Raw genomic sequence first — 12,524 nt, 5'->3', positions numbered from 1 at the left:
ATATAACGCAAACTAATAAAACAGATCACTTACCCAAGAAAATGTCAACCAGCATATTCATGGTGAACCTCCCACAGGGACCCACATGGTTCCTATTTCCCATTCCTTGTGATGAACTATGTTCTTGCACAAATCTTACAATATTTTTCACATCGTCAGTCACATCTCGTGTCTTATAATCCTATGAAGAAAAAGAGATTACCTTCTATGATAATTCAGATGAGACCCAGATTGCTAAGGTTTACTAACTAGTAGTGTCATAAATCAACCGTTTCCACACCAAAATCTAAGTAAGTTTCACATGTTCATTCTCTTCTAAGTTCTTATATTAACCTTGCGTCTAGAACAATTAGCACTCTACTATATCTACTTTATTACTGCTTCACAGACATACATCTTGTCTTTCAATGACCTGACAGTACTCTACAGGTAAGAATATTCTTAGAAAACAAAATACCCTTCAGAACCCCTAGAACAGTGGTCTGTTATGTACTGGCTGGTGACTTCTGAGATGAAAAACATGCAAATTTATGAGTTTCCCATCTCTTTTGGGTCTCTGGTGCTGCAGTCTATCTTTTTTATTATCTCCCGTCAGTTCCCTTTCTCATATTCCCCTTGGCTGACTCCAAACTCTGCCTTTTTCTAAAGCCCCCATTACCATATGCTCTCTCCGCTAGTTCTCCAAACTAGCAATCTAACCGCTTGCGTGTCCCCAAAGCTGTGTCCTGCTTCTGTGTCTGTACATGCCACTCCCCCTCTTCTAACCCTTGTTCATCGCCCACATTTCAACAACCTGAAGGCGATCAGGTTTCTCGTCTTACATGAACACTTGGAGCCATTTGGAGGCTCTATCTCGAATCATCAGGAAAGAGTGCCCTGTCACTCTCTCCAACATCATTCCTGACTAGGACAGAGGCGATCCTCCCACACCTTGGCCTTCAGCATTGATTTCCTCTGCTCCAGTGAGCCTGTCCTCCGCAGAAGTCAGCAACTCACTCCCTAGGTCACACCTATTACTTCTCCCAAACGAATGAAGACAACCCCTTGGTTCTCTGACCACCACCTCCTACCTTTCCAGCTCACATCATCTGGCATCCACCAATCCTCATCCTCAGATGTTCGCCTAACTCAGCATGAATCCCACAGACCATCACTATCATCATACCACCCTTCATACACCCTCAAGTCCTTTGCCCTTAGGCCACGTCATCACATTGCCTGACAGGACACAGTAGATGCAGTGCTCCCATCCATGTCTGCACTTCTGCAGCTGAACTTGGCTGGAGAAACACACTTGCCACCATGTTGACTGTTTGCACGTTCAATACATGGCCACAAACCTCAAGTGGACTCTTAACGCTACCAGGTAATCTCTGTACATCCTTAGTCCATCACTCCTCCATTCTCTTAGAACAGTGGTCAGCAGACAACAGTCCATGAGCTATACGACTGCTTTTCTAAATCAAATTTTACTGGAACACAGCCATGGAAACCAATGCACTTACTGTTTATGTCTGCTTTGGGCTAAAAATAGCAGAGTTGAGTAGTAGTTGTGACAGCGGCTGTGATTCTAAGGCCCAAAGGCTTAAAATATTTACTCTCTGGCCTTTTTAGATAAGGTTTACTGACCCCTGTCTTAGATGACTATTTTACTTTCTCCTTTCTGTTCAATCCCTTCTCTTATCCTGTCAGCTGACGACCTCACTTCCTACTTGAGAAAACTGAAGTAACCAGGAAAGATTTCACAAACTTCCTTCACTACAGCTACCATCAGCACCTGCTGCACATTTTCTCATCCTTTCGCCTGTTATTATAGATGAACTACCCAAATTTCTGTTTAAAGCCAATCTCTCTACTTATACTGTATACTAGAGGCCTGGTGCATGACATTAGTGCACTGGGGGGAGGGGGGGGGGGGGGAGAGGGCAGCTCTGCCCGGCCTATGCCCTCTAGCAGTCTGAGACCCCTCAGAGGATGTCTGCCTGCTGGCTTAGGCCCACTCCCTGGACATCCCCCAAGGGGTCCTTAGCGCTGCTGCAGAGATGGGAAAGACTCCTCCACCGCTGCTGTGCTCACCAGCCGTGAACCCAGGTTCTGGCTGAGCGGTGCATCCCCTGTGGGAGAGCACTGACCACCAGGGGGCAACTCCTGCATTGAGTGTCTGCCCTCTGGTGGTCAGTGCAAGTCATATCAACTGGTCTTTCTACTGTTTGTTCGATTTGCAGATTTGGGTTTTATTATATAGGACTAGATCCCATCCCCTCTGCTTACTCAAGGACATTGCTTCAGCAATTCTCCCCCATCCTTATGTACCAAATTGTCATCCTCTGGAGGCAAATTCCTATCCGCACACAAATGTTTATTTCTCCTGTCTTTTCTTGACTACACTTCCCCTGCCAGCTACTGTTTATTTTCTCTGTTCATCTTTCAAACAAAACTGGAAAGAGTCCTATATATTCACTGCCTCCAATTTTGCGCCACCCTACTGAAACTGGTCAAGCCACAGTCACCATGGTTTCTGCAGGGCCAAGGTGAATTCTCAGTGCTAACTGTACTGGGCTTAGCAGCAGCATCTGACTACTTAAGCACTCCCTCCTCCCTGAAATCCTTAGTTTCTTTGGCTTTCCGCTTATCTCACTTGTTCTTTCTTGGTCTTCTTTCCTAGTTCTTCTTCTTCTCAATCTCTTAATGTCCCAGGGCTCAATCTTTATTTTTCTTCTCTTCTGTCTAAACTTATACCTCTGAAGATTTCATCTGCTCTTGTGCCTTTAAATAACATCAGTAAGTTAAACACCCCAAATTTATATGGATCACCAGCCTCTTCTCAGAATTTCTGGATCTAATGGACATATCTAACTCAATACGCCCCAAACGGAATTCCTGATCCTTCCTGCCAGACGGCCTCACCCAAACACCTTCGCTGAGGACCACTCCATTCTGAGTGGCGCAGCCCTCCAGCCACTGCTCTGGCCTGCCACGACCTCTTTCCGAACTCACAGCCCAGCCACCATGTGGGCTCCTTTTTTACCCCTCAAACGCACAAGCCTGCCCCCACCTGAGGGCCGCTGTTCTTGCTTCAGCCAGGAATGCCCACATCCAGAGAGCTGCTCAGCTAACTCGTCTTCTTCAGGGTTTTGCTCAGACGTCACCTTTACAATGAGACTTCTCTGGGCCACCGTATCTACTGCTGCATCCTGCGTCCCACCCATCACTCCTGACTCCTTACAATGCTGTGCTTCTCACCACAGCCCTTCCCCTTGACATGTGCTTGTTATGTGTAGTGTTTGTACTCAGCCTCCTTCTGCTAGAATGTAAGATCCTCAAGGGCAGGGACCTTTACATTTTGTTCTCTGATGTATCCCAAACTCCTACAACAGTGCCTGTCACAGAGCAGGCACTCAACAAATATTTGTTGAATGAGTGCCCTGATTAGCAATGTCTACAGAGTTGGGTGCGGTGGGTGGAGATGGCCATGAATCCAGATTGCACCCCAAGAGAGACTCAGTCACCTCTGCTCTGGCTACTGCTGCATGTCTACTTGTAACTGCACTGATCACATATAGGTCCGTCTCCCCTCCAGTCTATGAATGGGCCCCCCCACGCTCTTTTGTGAATCCCCAGCACCTTACACAGACATTTAGAGTAACATATCACGTGAGAAAATGCTCTGTAAACTGCAGACATTAAAACATAGCATTACCATCCTAGTACAATCAAGTACTTGAATTTGACAATCTCCCAAGGTTATTTTTAGGACAAATGATAGCTAACTCATCTAGAAGTTATTGCCATTATTCTTTATAGTTTTTTAAAAACCGATTTATAGAGTAATCTAATTGATCTGAATTCAAACACACAGGACTGCAGTTACTACAACTCTTTTGAGAATGAGATCTTTAAATATGGATTAGAGTTGAATTGAAAATATTCTACCTGCTCACTTTGGATTTTTAGTATAATGATATTTCTAAAGTATCTTGTAATTATTAGTGCATGTATATAATAACCCCTGTGTTTTAGACAGGCCCAGTATATTTTTAAGGGCTTCTAATTCTAAAGATATTCCATAGAATATTAAAATGTTTCCATTCCAAATTACTATGGGAAGGAAGCAATCTTTCCCTTGTTTAATTCCTTAGGGGCCACTATTTTCATCTAACTTTTTTTTTGGTAGCAAAGACAGTTTTATTGATTGAGAAGGCTTATCTCAAGAAGATGGGAAAACTAATTATTAAATCCATCTTTCATCTAACTTTTCTATATCAAGAGGAGAAAATTTTTTTTCCATTTTACCTTTGACTGACAGCAATTATCACAAGAAACTTCTGGGTGTTTCTTACAAAAATCAGGATTAAATCCAATTTCACCAAAGTAAGCCAAAAGCTGTATTCGCCTGCATTCTGTTATATTTTCACAGTAATGTACCATACTATACAAATTATTAAAGTGAGTTTCTCTTGTATGATGGTTTCCATCTTTTTCCACTAAAAGAAACGAAGAACATAGCAAAAAAGACTTATTAGAGTAAAAAAACCAAAAGAGAGTATCACAGAAATATTTATAACACATTCATGTTACTTTAAATATTAAATGAAATAATTATTAATAACATTATATACCAACATGACATTCCATATTATAATTAACGAAATATTCATGGCCATCCCTTAAGATATTAGTTTTATAGGAATAAATGTAGATAGTCAGGAGTATCTGAAAATATTTTGCAAATCTTCATTATTCTCGATGATGAAGATTTGCATGATATGCGCATACTAAAACTCCCATATTTATATAAGCATTTCTGTTTTTCTGTAACTAGACCAAAAGTACCACAACAGCAGAAGTAGGGTACCACTATCACAAGGCTGAAGGGCGACTTACTCAGTATAAGTCTCTTCAGTCTGGTCACATCATAATAGGTATAGAAAAGCAGGCAGTGAGATATCTCCCCGTCTCTTCCAGCTCGGCCAGATTCTTGGTAGTAACCCTCCACGGATTTAGGGAGAGACGCGTGGATCACAAATCGCACGTCGGGTTTGTCAATCCCCATTCCAAATGCAATTGTCGCACAGATAACCTGATGTAAGAGCAAAAGCCTATTAGCCTCATAATGCATTAAAACAGTCATTTTAATAACAGATGCTCCTCAAAGCTTTCTCTTCTTTTTTTTTTTTTTTTTTTTTGAATCATGAACATTAATTTTTTATTTTGCATTGTAAGATGAGAGAGAGGTTAAAGAGTGCAATTTTATTCTTTTATAAATTATGCAATAGCATACTTTAAAAAGAATAAGCAGCCCTCCTGGCACAGAAAGAGAATAATTAAAAGACTCTTGAATAAAAATAAAATCAAAATAATCAATTAAATGATAGCTATCATGGCTAGCAATGGATTACATGTAAAGTTTGATAATAGTAGAAATATTGGTGCTTTCTCTTCTATTTTAAGATGCACTCTATACAGCAATCTAGTATCTTAACTTGGTCCCATTGTTTAGCACAACTAATAGGAGATTCCAGATTGGCAATTTGCAGCTTTATTGAGACCCAAGAAGGTAAAGAGACGCTCGGTGGGGCAGGCATCTTCTTGTGTGACCTGGCACTGTCACCTGAGGGAGCCAGAATCGATAGCAGCCACCTCTCAACGTGCTGTCGCTGTTTGTTCTCTTAATAGCATTTCTGACGAGGTGGTGTGAGTGCTGCGCACACGGCCGGGGTATCCAGGCCAGTGATCAGACCGTGCTGCTCAGGAGCTCAGGTGTTCCCAGGGCTCGAGCGTCCAAGGTCACTGCTGCCAGCTTCTCTGATGATTCACCGGTTCCGTGTGTGCCATCTTCTCCCAGTGACAGCAGCTGATCATACAGCAGCTTCTTGTATTCATCAGTGAATTGCAGTCAAAATGTGAAGATTTTATCAAAACTCATGTGAGTAAAAGTCTGAGTTGTTTATACCAGGAAAAGACTGGACACCCTAGATCTTGGCCTATGCAAATTACTTAGTAGAAGCAAGGTGACAGTTAAATTTCGGGAGCTTGATAAATCAGTGTAGCAAAAAATCACCTTCAAGAATATCCATTTCCTTTGCAAATGTAGGGCCTATTTAACCCAGACAAAAACATGGTATCTCCAGGCAAAATTGCATTATATAAATAAAACTATTTTTAAAAGATTAATTGCTACAGCAAAAACGGTATTTCAAAAGCAAATGAACTATCTGGCAGCCAGACTGAGGCTAATGCCACGATCTCAGTGACTGTGAATCCCAGAGAAGGGAACTGCAACCTATGGAGCATGTGCATGGCAAATGGGGACATTCGTCAATGTTGGGAATGGCAGCAGCCTGCAGTCTAGGTTCGCGGCCCATCTAAATTTATGGCACTTTGATCGAAGGCAAAGCCCCTTGGAAAGAGGAAGTGTAGTGGTGGAGAGCAGATAGACTTCGGAGAAAGATGTCCCAGCCCACAAGCCACAGGGTGTGGTCCACAAGGTTCCAAGAACCGGACGTGGGGCGGATACATGACTCAAGGCTGCAGATGACAGCCAACTCCTTCCGAAAGCCTTTACCTGGAAAACTGGCTTTGTTTAGTTGTTACTTCCTTCTTTATTTCTGTATTGCTTTTAAAACTTCAGGCTATCATCATTTCTTGGTGAAGAAAAACAACCAAGTTTTATTCTAATTCACAAATCTAACAAGACCAAGGCTGTCCAGTAGGCTACACCCTGACTGTAAGGATTAGCTTGTCTGAGAGTAGAAAACAATTAGATTTTAAAAATATTTTTAACCAATTTTTAAAAACCATATTTTAATCAAAGTGTTATATATATATATATATGCATATATATTGTAGAATATTTATACTATGTATATATTTTTAAATTGTCACCTGAGGACATTTTTTCCATTGATTTCTAGAGAGTGGAAGGGAGGGGGAAGAGGAGGGGGCAAGAGAGAGAGGGAGACAGAGAACAAAAAACATCAATGTGAGAGAGTGTGCTTCCCCACCAGGGCTGGGGAACCTGCAACCAAGGTTCGATTCCCTTGACTAGGAATCGAACCCAAGACCCTTTGGTCTGAGGGCTGATGCTCTAAACACTGAACCAAACCAAATTGGTCAGGGCTATATATAAAGATTAAAGAATTTTAAAAAAATCGGTTTCTTTTTTTTTCTTGTCTATTTTTTTATTCAATCTTTGTTATGGTTGAGATTACACACTTTTGAATTCTACATTTCACTACCTTTCTCCATCATGAACATTTCATATCATTAAAAAATTCTTCATAAACCATTTTTTTTTTTAAATATATATTTTATTGATTTCTTACAGAGAGGAAGGGAGAGGGATAGAGAGTTAGAAACATTGATGAGAGAGAAACATCGATCAGCCGCCTTTTGCACACCCCCTCCTGGGGATGTGCCCGCAACCAAGGTACATGCCCTTGACCGGAATCGAACCTGGGACCCTTCAGTCCGCAGGCCAACGCTCTATCCACTGAGCCAAACCGGTTAGGGCCATAAACCATTTTTAATGGCATGAATGTAGGACCATAAGGTGCTCATTCATTCTCTCAGGACATTTAGGCTCTTTAGTGGTAAAATGTTATCGGGGTATTTACTATTAAAGATCACACTGACGTCGATTCCAAGCTCACAATTCAACTAGAGGCTCTTGATAACAGTCCACCATATTGTTTTCCAGAAAGGCTGTCATGAACACCAGGGACCTGCCTCTTCCAGCACTGTCCCCAACAGTTAGTAAAAGTTTGAGCAAGAGGTGAAAATGATCTCTATTTTAAATTTGAATTCCTTTGAATACTAGCAAAGTTGCATTTAAAAAAGCATTTGAATTTGGCCTTTTATAGTTTTTCCTATCCAATAGTCTCTTGAAAAAAAATAATAAAAAATAAATAAATTATATATTAATTGATTCCAGAGAGGAAGGGAGGAGAAATAGAAACATCATTGATCAGCTGCCTCCCTCACGCCCCCTAACTAGGGATCGAGCTTACAAGCTGGGCATGTGCCCTTGAACGGAATCAAACCCAGGACCCTCAGTCCGCAGGCCGACGCTCTATCCACTGAACCAGACCGGCTAGGACTCCAATAGTCTCTTGATGGCCTATAGGGTAATTTATTACGACTCATGTTTTTCTTATCAAATTTACAAGCTCTTCATTATGTTTTATTTGTTGAAAATATAATTCCTAGTTTGTTGCTGCTTATAATTTTATTAATACAGAAGCATTGAGCTTTTTAGGTATCATTTCTGTGATTACGTAGTTTTGGGCTATTTCTAAGTTTGGGTTCTCTTCTACTCAGAATTCATTCATTTAAAAATAGCAATATTTTTATTTACCTGTAATTAATTTTGATACGAGGATCCAAAATGATACCAGTAGAATAATCTTTCCTTCCTCATTAATTTTTAATACATTCTTTATTATACACTGGTTTTACATGTTTCCCAGTCTGTTTCTGGATTTGTTTCATTGATCTGTCTATGTTATAATATAGCCAGTGTTGACGTGTTATTATTTTCTTGCCAAATTCTTTTAGTTATCATCACTTGAATATTCTTCCAGGGAAACTTTAGAAAAAAGTTTATTAAAGGAAAAAAATACTAGAAATTTGATTAGTTAAATATATAAATTAATAATTTATATATTTAACTAATCAAATATTTATCTTCACTGTATTTCAGTGAAGATAAATCAATGATCTATTTTCTGAACGTTTACATATGTGAAAATGACTTCCTGATTGTTTTCAACATAAATGATACTGAGCTGGGTATGAAATTCTCTAGATCCAGTCTTCCCATTTCTAATTCTAAAAACAGTCTATTCCTGTTTTTTTAAAATATGTATTTAGTGAAACATCCTTAGGCATGTCTGTTTTCTGTTCTTTGTAGAGTAAATCTTGATGAATATAATTTTCTAGGTTTGTAAATCAAAGTGGTGAACTATATCTACATGTAAGTTTCCCTCCAGTGATTTCTGTCTTTTAAATTTGTTATATATTTACTTATAGCACATTCTAACTATCCTGATTTCTTCCTTGGGTACACTTATTATTTGTAAGCTAAACCCCTATCCCCTGTCAGCAACAAGTATCATATTTTTTCTTTTCAATTTCCATCTGTTTTCTTTTTCTTTCACATTCTCAAATTACTTACTACATCATTGATTCAAATGTCTGCACTGAGTCAGATTTGCATCTTAGACCACTTCTTTCTGAGGATACTAGGCTGATATCCTCTAAGATATCTTTCTGTTCCCCCTTAGGAAATAATTTTGAGAGATATTCCTCCTCCATATCTTGAGGGTAATGGCTTCTTTTTCTGAGAGCTGAAAAATTCATAGACTACAAAAAAAGCATTAGTCCTTTTCCTGAGATTCACTCTTGCATGGATACAGTAAAAGGACAGACAATACTAAGTGTTGATGAGGAAGCAGAAACATTGGAACCTCATATATTTCTGATGGGAATGTAAAATTCTATAGTTTACATTCCCATCAATTCAAACAAAGTCTTATACACACATTTATTCACAACAGTCTACCAACTGATGAATGCCTAGCAAACTGGTAAATTCATACAATGGAAAATTACCTGGCCACAAACATGAATGAAGCACTGATACATGCTACAATGTCGATAAAACCTTGAGAACATATAAGTGGGTGGAGGCAGGAAAGGGGAGAACGAGGGACATCTGTAATAGTGTCAACAATAAAAAAACACATTATGATAAGTAAAAGAAATGAGTCAAAAAAGAACACATTCTGGCCCTGGCCGGTTTGGCTCAGTGGATGGAGTGTCGGCCTGTGGACGGAAGGGTTCTGGGTTCGATTCTGATCACATGCCTGGGTTGCAGGCTTGGTCCCCAGTAGGGGGCATGCAGGAGGCAGCCAATCAATGATTCTCTCTCATCATTGATGTTTCTATCTCTCTCCCTCTCCCTTCCTCTCTGAAATCAATAAAAATATATTTAAAAAAGAACACATTCAGTATGATTCCATTTATATGAAACTAGAGGCCTGGTGCATGAATTTGTGCTCCAATGGGGTTCCTTGGCCTGGTCTGTGGGATCGGGCTGAAACCGGCTCTCCAACATCCCCGAGGGGTCCCAGATTGCAAGAGGGGCCGGAGAGAGACTGTGGGAGGGCTCCAGGGTGTGTCTGGCCTATCTCGCTGAGTCCCAATTGGCTGGACCCCAGCAGTAAGCTAAGCTATCAGTTGGAGCATCTGCCCTCTGGTGGTCAGTGCACGTCATAGTAAGTGGTTGAGCGGCCTTAACATATCATTAGCATATTATGCTTTGATTGGTTGAACGGACGACCAGACACATAGCATATTAGGCTTTTATTATATAGGATGTCCAGAATAGGAAAATCTATAGAGACAGATTAGTAGTAGCTAGTAGATTAATGGTTACCAGGGAATGGAGGGTTGGGGGAGTAAGGGGTAGCTGCTAATGGGTATGGGGCTTCTTCTTAAAATGATGAAGTGGTGGTGATGGCTGCATAACCTTGTGACTATACTAAAATTACTGACTTGTAAACTTTTTTTAAAAGGGTGAATTTTATGGTCTTGAATTAATCTCAATAAAAATTGTTGGGTTTTTTTTATTTAAGAAAGAGCAACTTTAGAAGTCTTCAAAAACATCTTTTAAATTTCAGTCTTATTTTGATGTTTACTACTTATGATAAAAACAATTTTCATTGTACATGAGCAAGTTTGCTTATATACTATAAAAAAATTACATGTTTATCTTTAAAAATGTTACCTGACAGCCATCCTGGTTGATCCACTTGTGTTGTACTTCGTCTCTGGCAGAATCACTGAGGCCAGCATGATAAGCAAGAGCACGGAGACCATTCTTCTGTAAGGTGTCAGCCATCGTGTCACATTCTCGCCTGGAGAGGCAGTAAATTATCCCTGAATCATCTGCCAAGAAATGAGGATTTGTAACATAAATAACAGCACAATCTATATGATGTTCTTTAAAACATATGAAACATAAACAGACCTCCATAGTTTTCTTATAGTAGGTAAAAGAATTCAAGCAAGGAGAACTCATATGCACTGAAAATGTCATGGTTTGACCTTTAATCCTATCCCTGCATATGACTCCTGAGGTGGACCTGGACAAACCCCGGGCTCTATCTAGTTCACACTGGCTAGAAAATGGGAAGGCACCCTTACACAAGCTTTGTTGAAAACAAATGGCAATATGTATCAAAGAGCCCCAGAAATGCTTCTATCTTTGGACTCGTTTCCTTTTAGAAAACTAATATAGAAAATAAAGCGGTACAAGGACTTACACAAAAAGTTTTATTTGAATTTTGAAAATTAGAAAAATTTTAATGGCCAAAATTAGGAGGCTAAGACAGGAAATTATAAAATAATATACGGTATAATTGTCAAGTATTTTCTATGTTTTTAAAAAGACATGAGAAAATGCTCAAGATGTAAAACAGGTTAAGGGTAGAACCACAATCTATAATAAAAGTGTAATATGCTAATTAGACCGGACGTCCTTCCGGGGCTGCTGCCTTGGCCCTCAGAGCTCACTGTATGAATTTCGTGCATCGGGCCTCTAGTATATATATACACTACGTGTACCAGTTAATAATGTGGATTTTTTTCAATAGATGGAGTTACACATATGTTGATATACATATGCGATTTGATATGTATGCTATTTTGTTATACTGACAGCAAGCTTCAAAATTTCATGTCAAATTTGCTGAAGGTGTTATCATAGATATTTTTATGCTTAAAAATGTTGAATTTCGTGCCAAAAAAAGAGCAATTGTGGGAAGTTTTAATTCATTACTTTATTCTGAAGAAAAAGTTATCATATACTTCAGGAAGATTATGGTGAACACGCTCCATCTCAAGATACTTGTGAATGCTGGTTTAAACGCTTTTAAAGTGATGATTTCAATGTGAAAGACAAAGAATGTCCAGGTCAACCGAAAAAGTTTGAAAACCAACAATTACAAGCATTATTGGATGAAGATGCGTGTCAAACTGCTCAGCAAACAATTTCCGATCGTTTACAAGCAATGGGAAATATCCTAAAAGAAGGAAAATGGGTGCCACATCAACTGAACGAAGGATATATGGAAAACCGAAAAGTCATCAGTAAAATGTTGCTTCAATGGCACAAAAGAAAGTCGTTTTTTGCATTGGATTGTGACTGGTGATGAAAAGTGGATTCATTTTGAGAATCCCAAAAGCACAAAATCATGGCTTGATCCAGGTCAACCATCAACATCAACTGCAAGGCCAAATTGCTTCAGAAAGAAGACAATGCTCTGCATTTGGTGGGATCAGGAAGGTGTGGTGTAGTATGAGCTTCTAAAACCAGGTGAAACCGTTAATACTGATCGCTACCAACAACAAATAATCAATTTGAACCACGCTTTGATCATGAAACGACCAGAATGTGCCAGAAGACACGGCAAAGTAATTTTGCTTCGTGATGACGCACCATCACACAATTCAAAACCAGT

At 39.6% G+C, this 12,524-nt stretch overlaps 1 protein-coding gene across 6 annotated transcripts in view; it reads right to left on the bottom strand.

Annotated features, from left to right (window-relative positions):
- BLM (BLM RecQ like helicase) overlaps nt 1–12,524 on the bottom strand; it is a 73,589-nt gene that overhangs the window by 15,887 nt on the left and 45,178 nt on the right. For all 6 annotated transcript variants that reach the window (XR_004975181.1, XR_004975182.1, XR_004975183.1 and 3 more), the window contains exons 14-17: nt 10,790–10,950; nt 4,885–5,080; nt 4,294–4,484; nt 34–181 (exon numbers count right to left, since the gene is read on the bottom strand). Coding sequence is in view for 3 of the 6 variants with exons in the window: in XM_036355717.1 (XP_036211610.1) it covers nt 34–181; nt 4,294–4,484; nt 4,885–5,080; nt 10,790–10,950 (696 nt within the window). In the remaining 3 variants the exon portion in view is untranslated. The remainder of the gene's footprint in view (nt 1–33; nt 182–4,293; nt 4,485–4,884; nt 5,081–10,789; nt 10,951–12,524) is intronic.

This window comes from Myotis myotis, unplaced genomic scaffold, assembly GCF_014108235.1.
Source record: "Myotis myotis isolate mMyoMyo1 unplaced genomic scaffold, mMyoMyo1.p scaffold_m19_p_23, whole genome shotgun sequence".
In the NCBI taxonomy this organism is placed as follows: Eukaryota; Metazoa; Chordata; class Mammalia; order Chiroptera; family Vespertilionidae; genus Myotis; species Myotis myotis.
The sequence above is the reverse complement of the archived record's forward strand: the minus strand, read 5'-3'. Positions and strand labels throughout refer to the sequence as shown.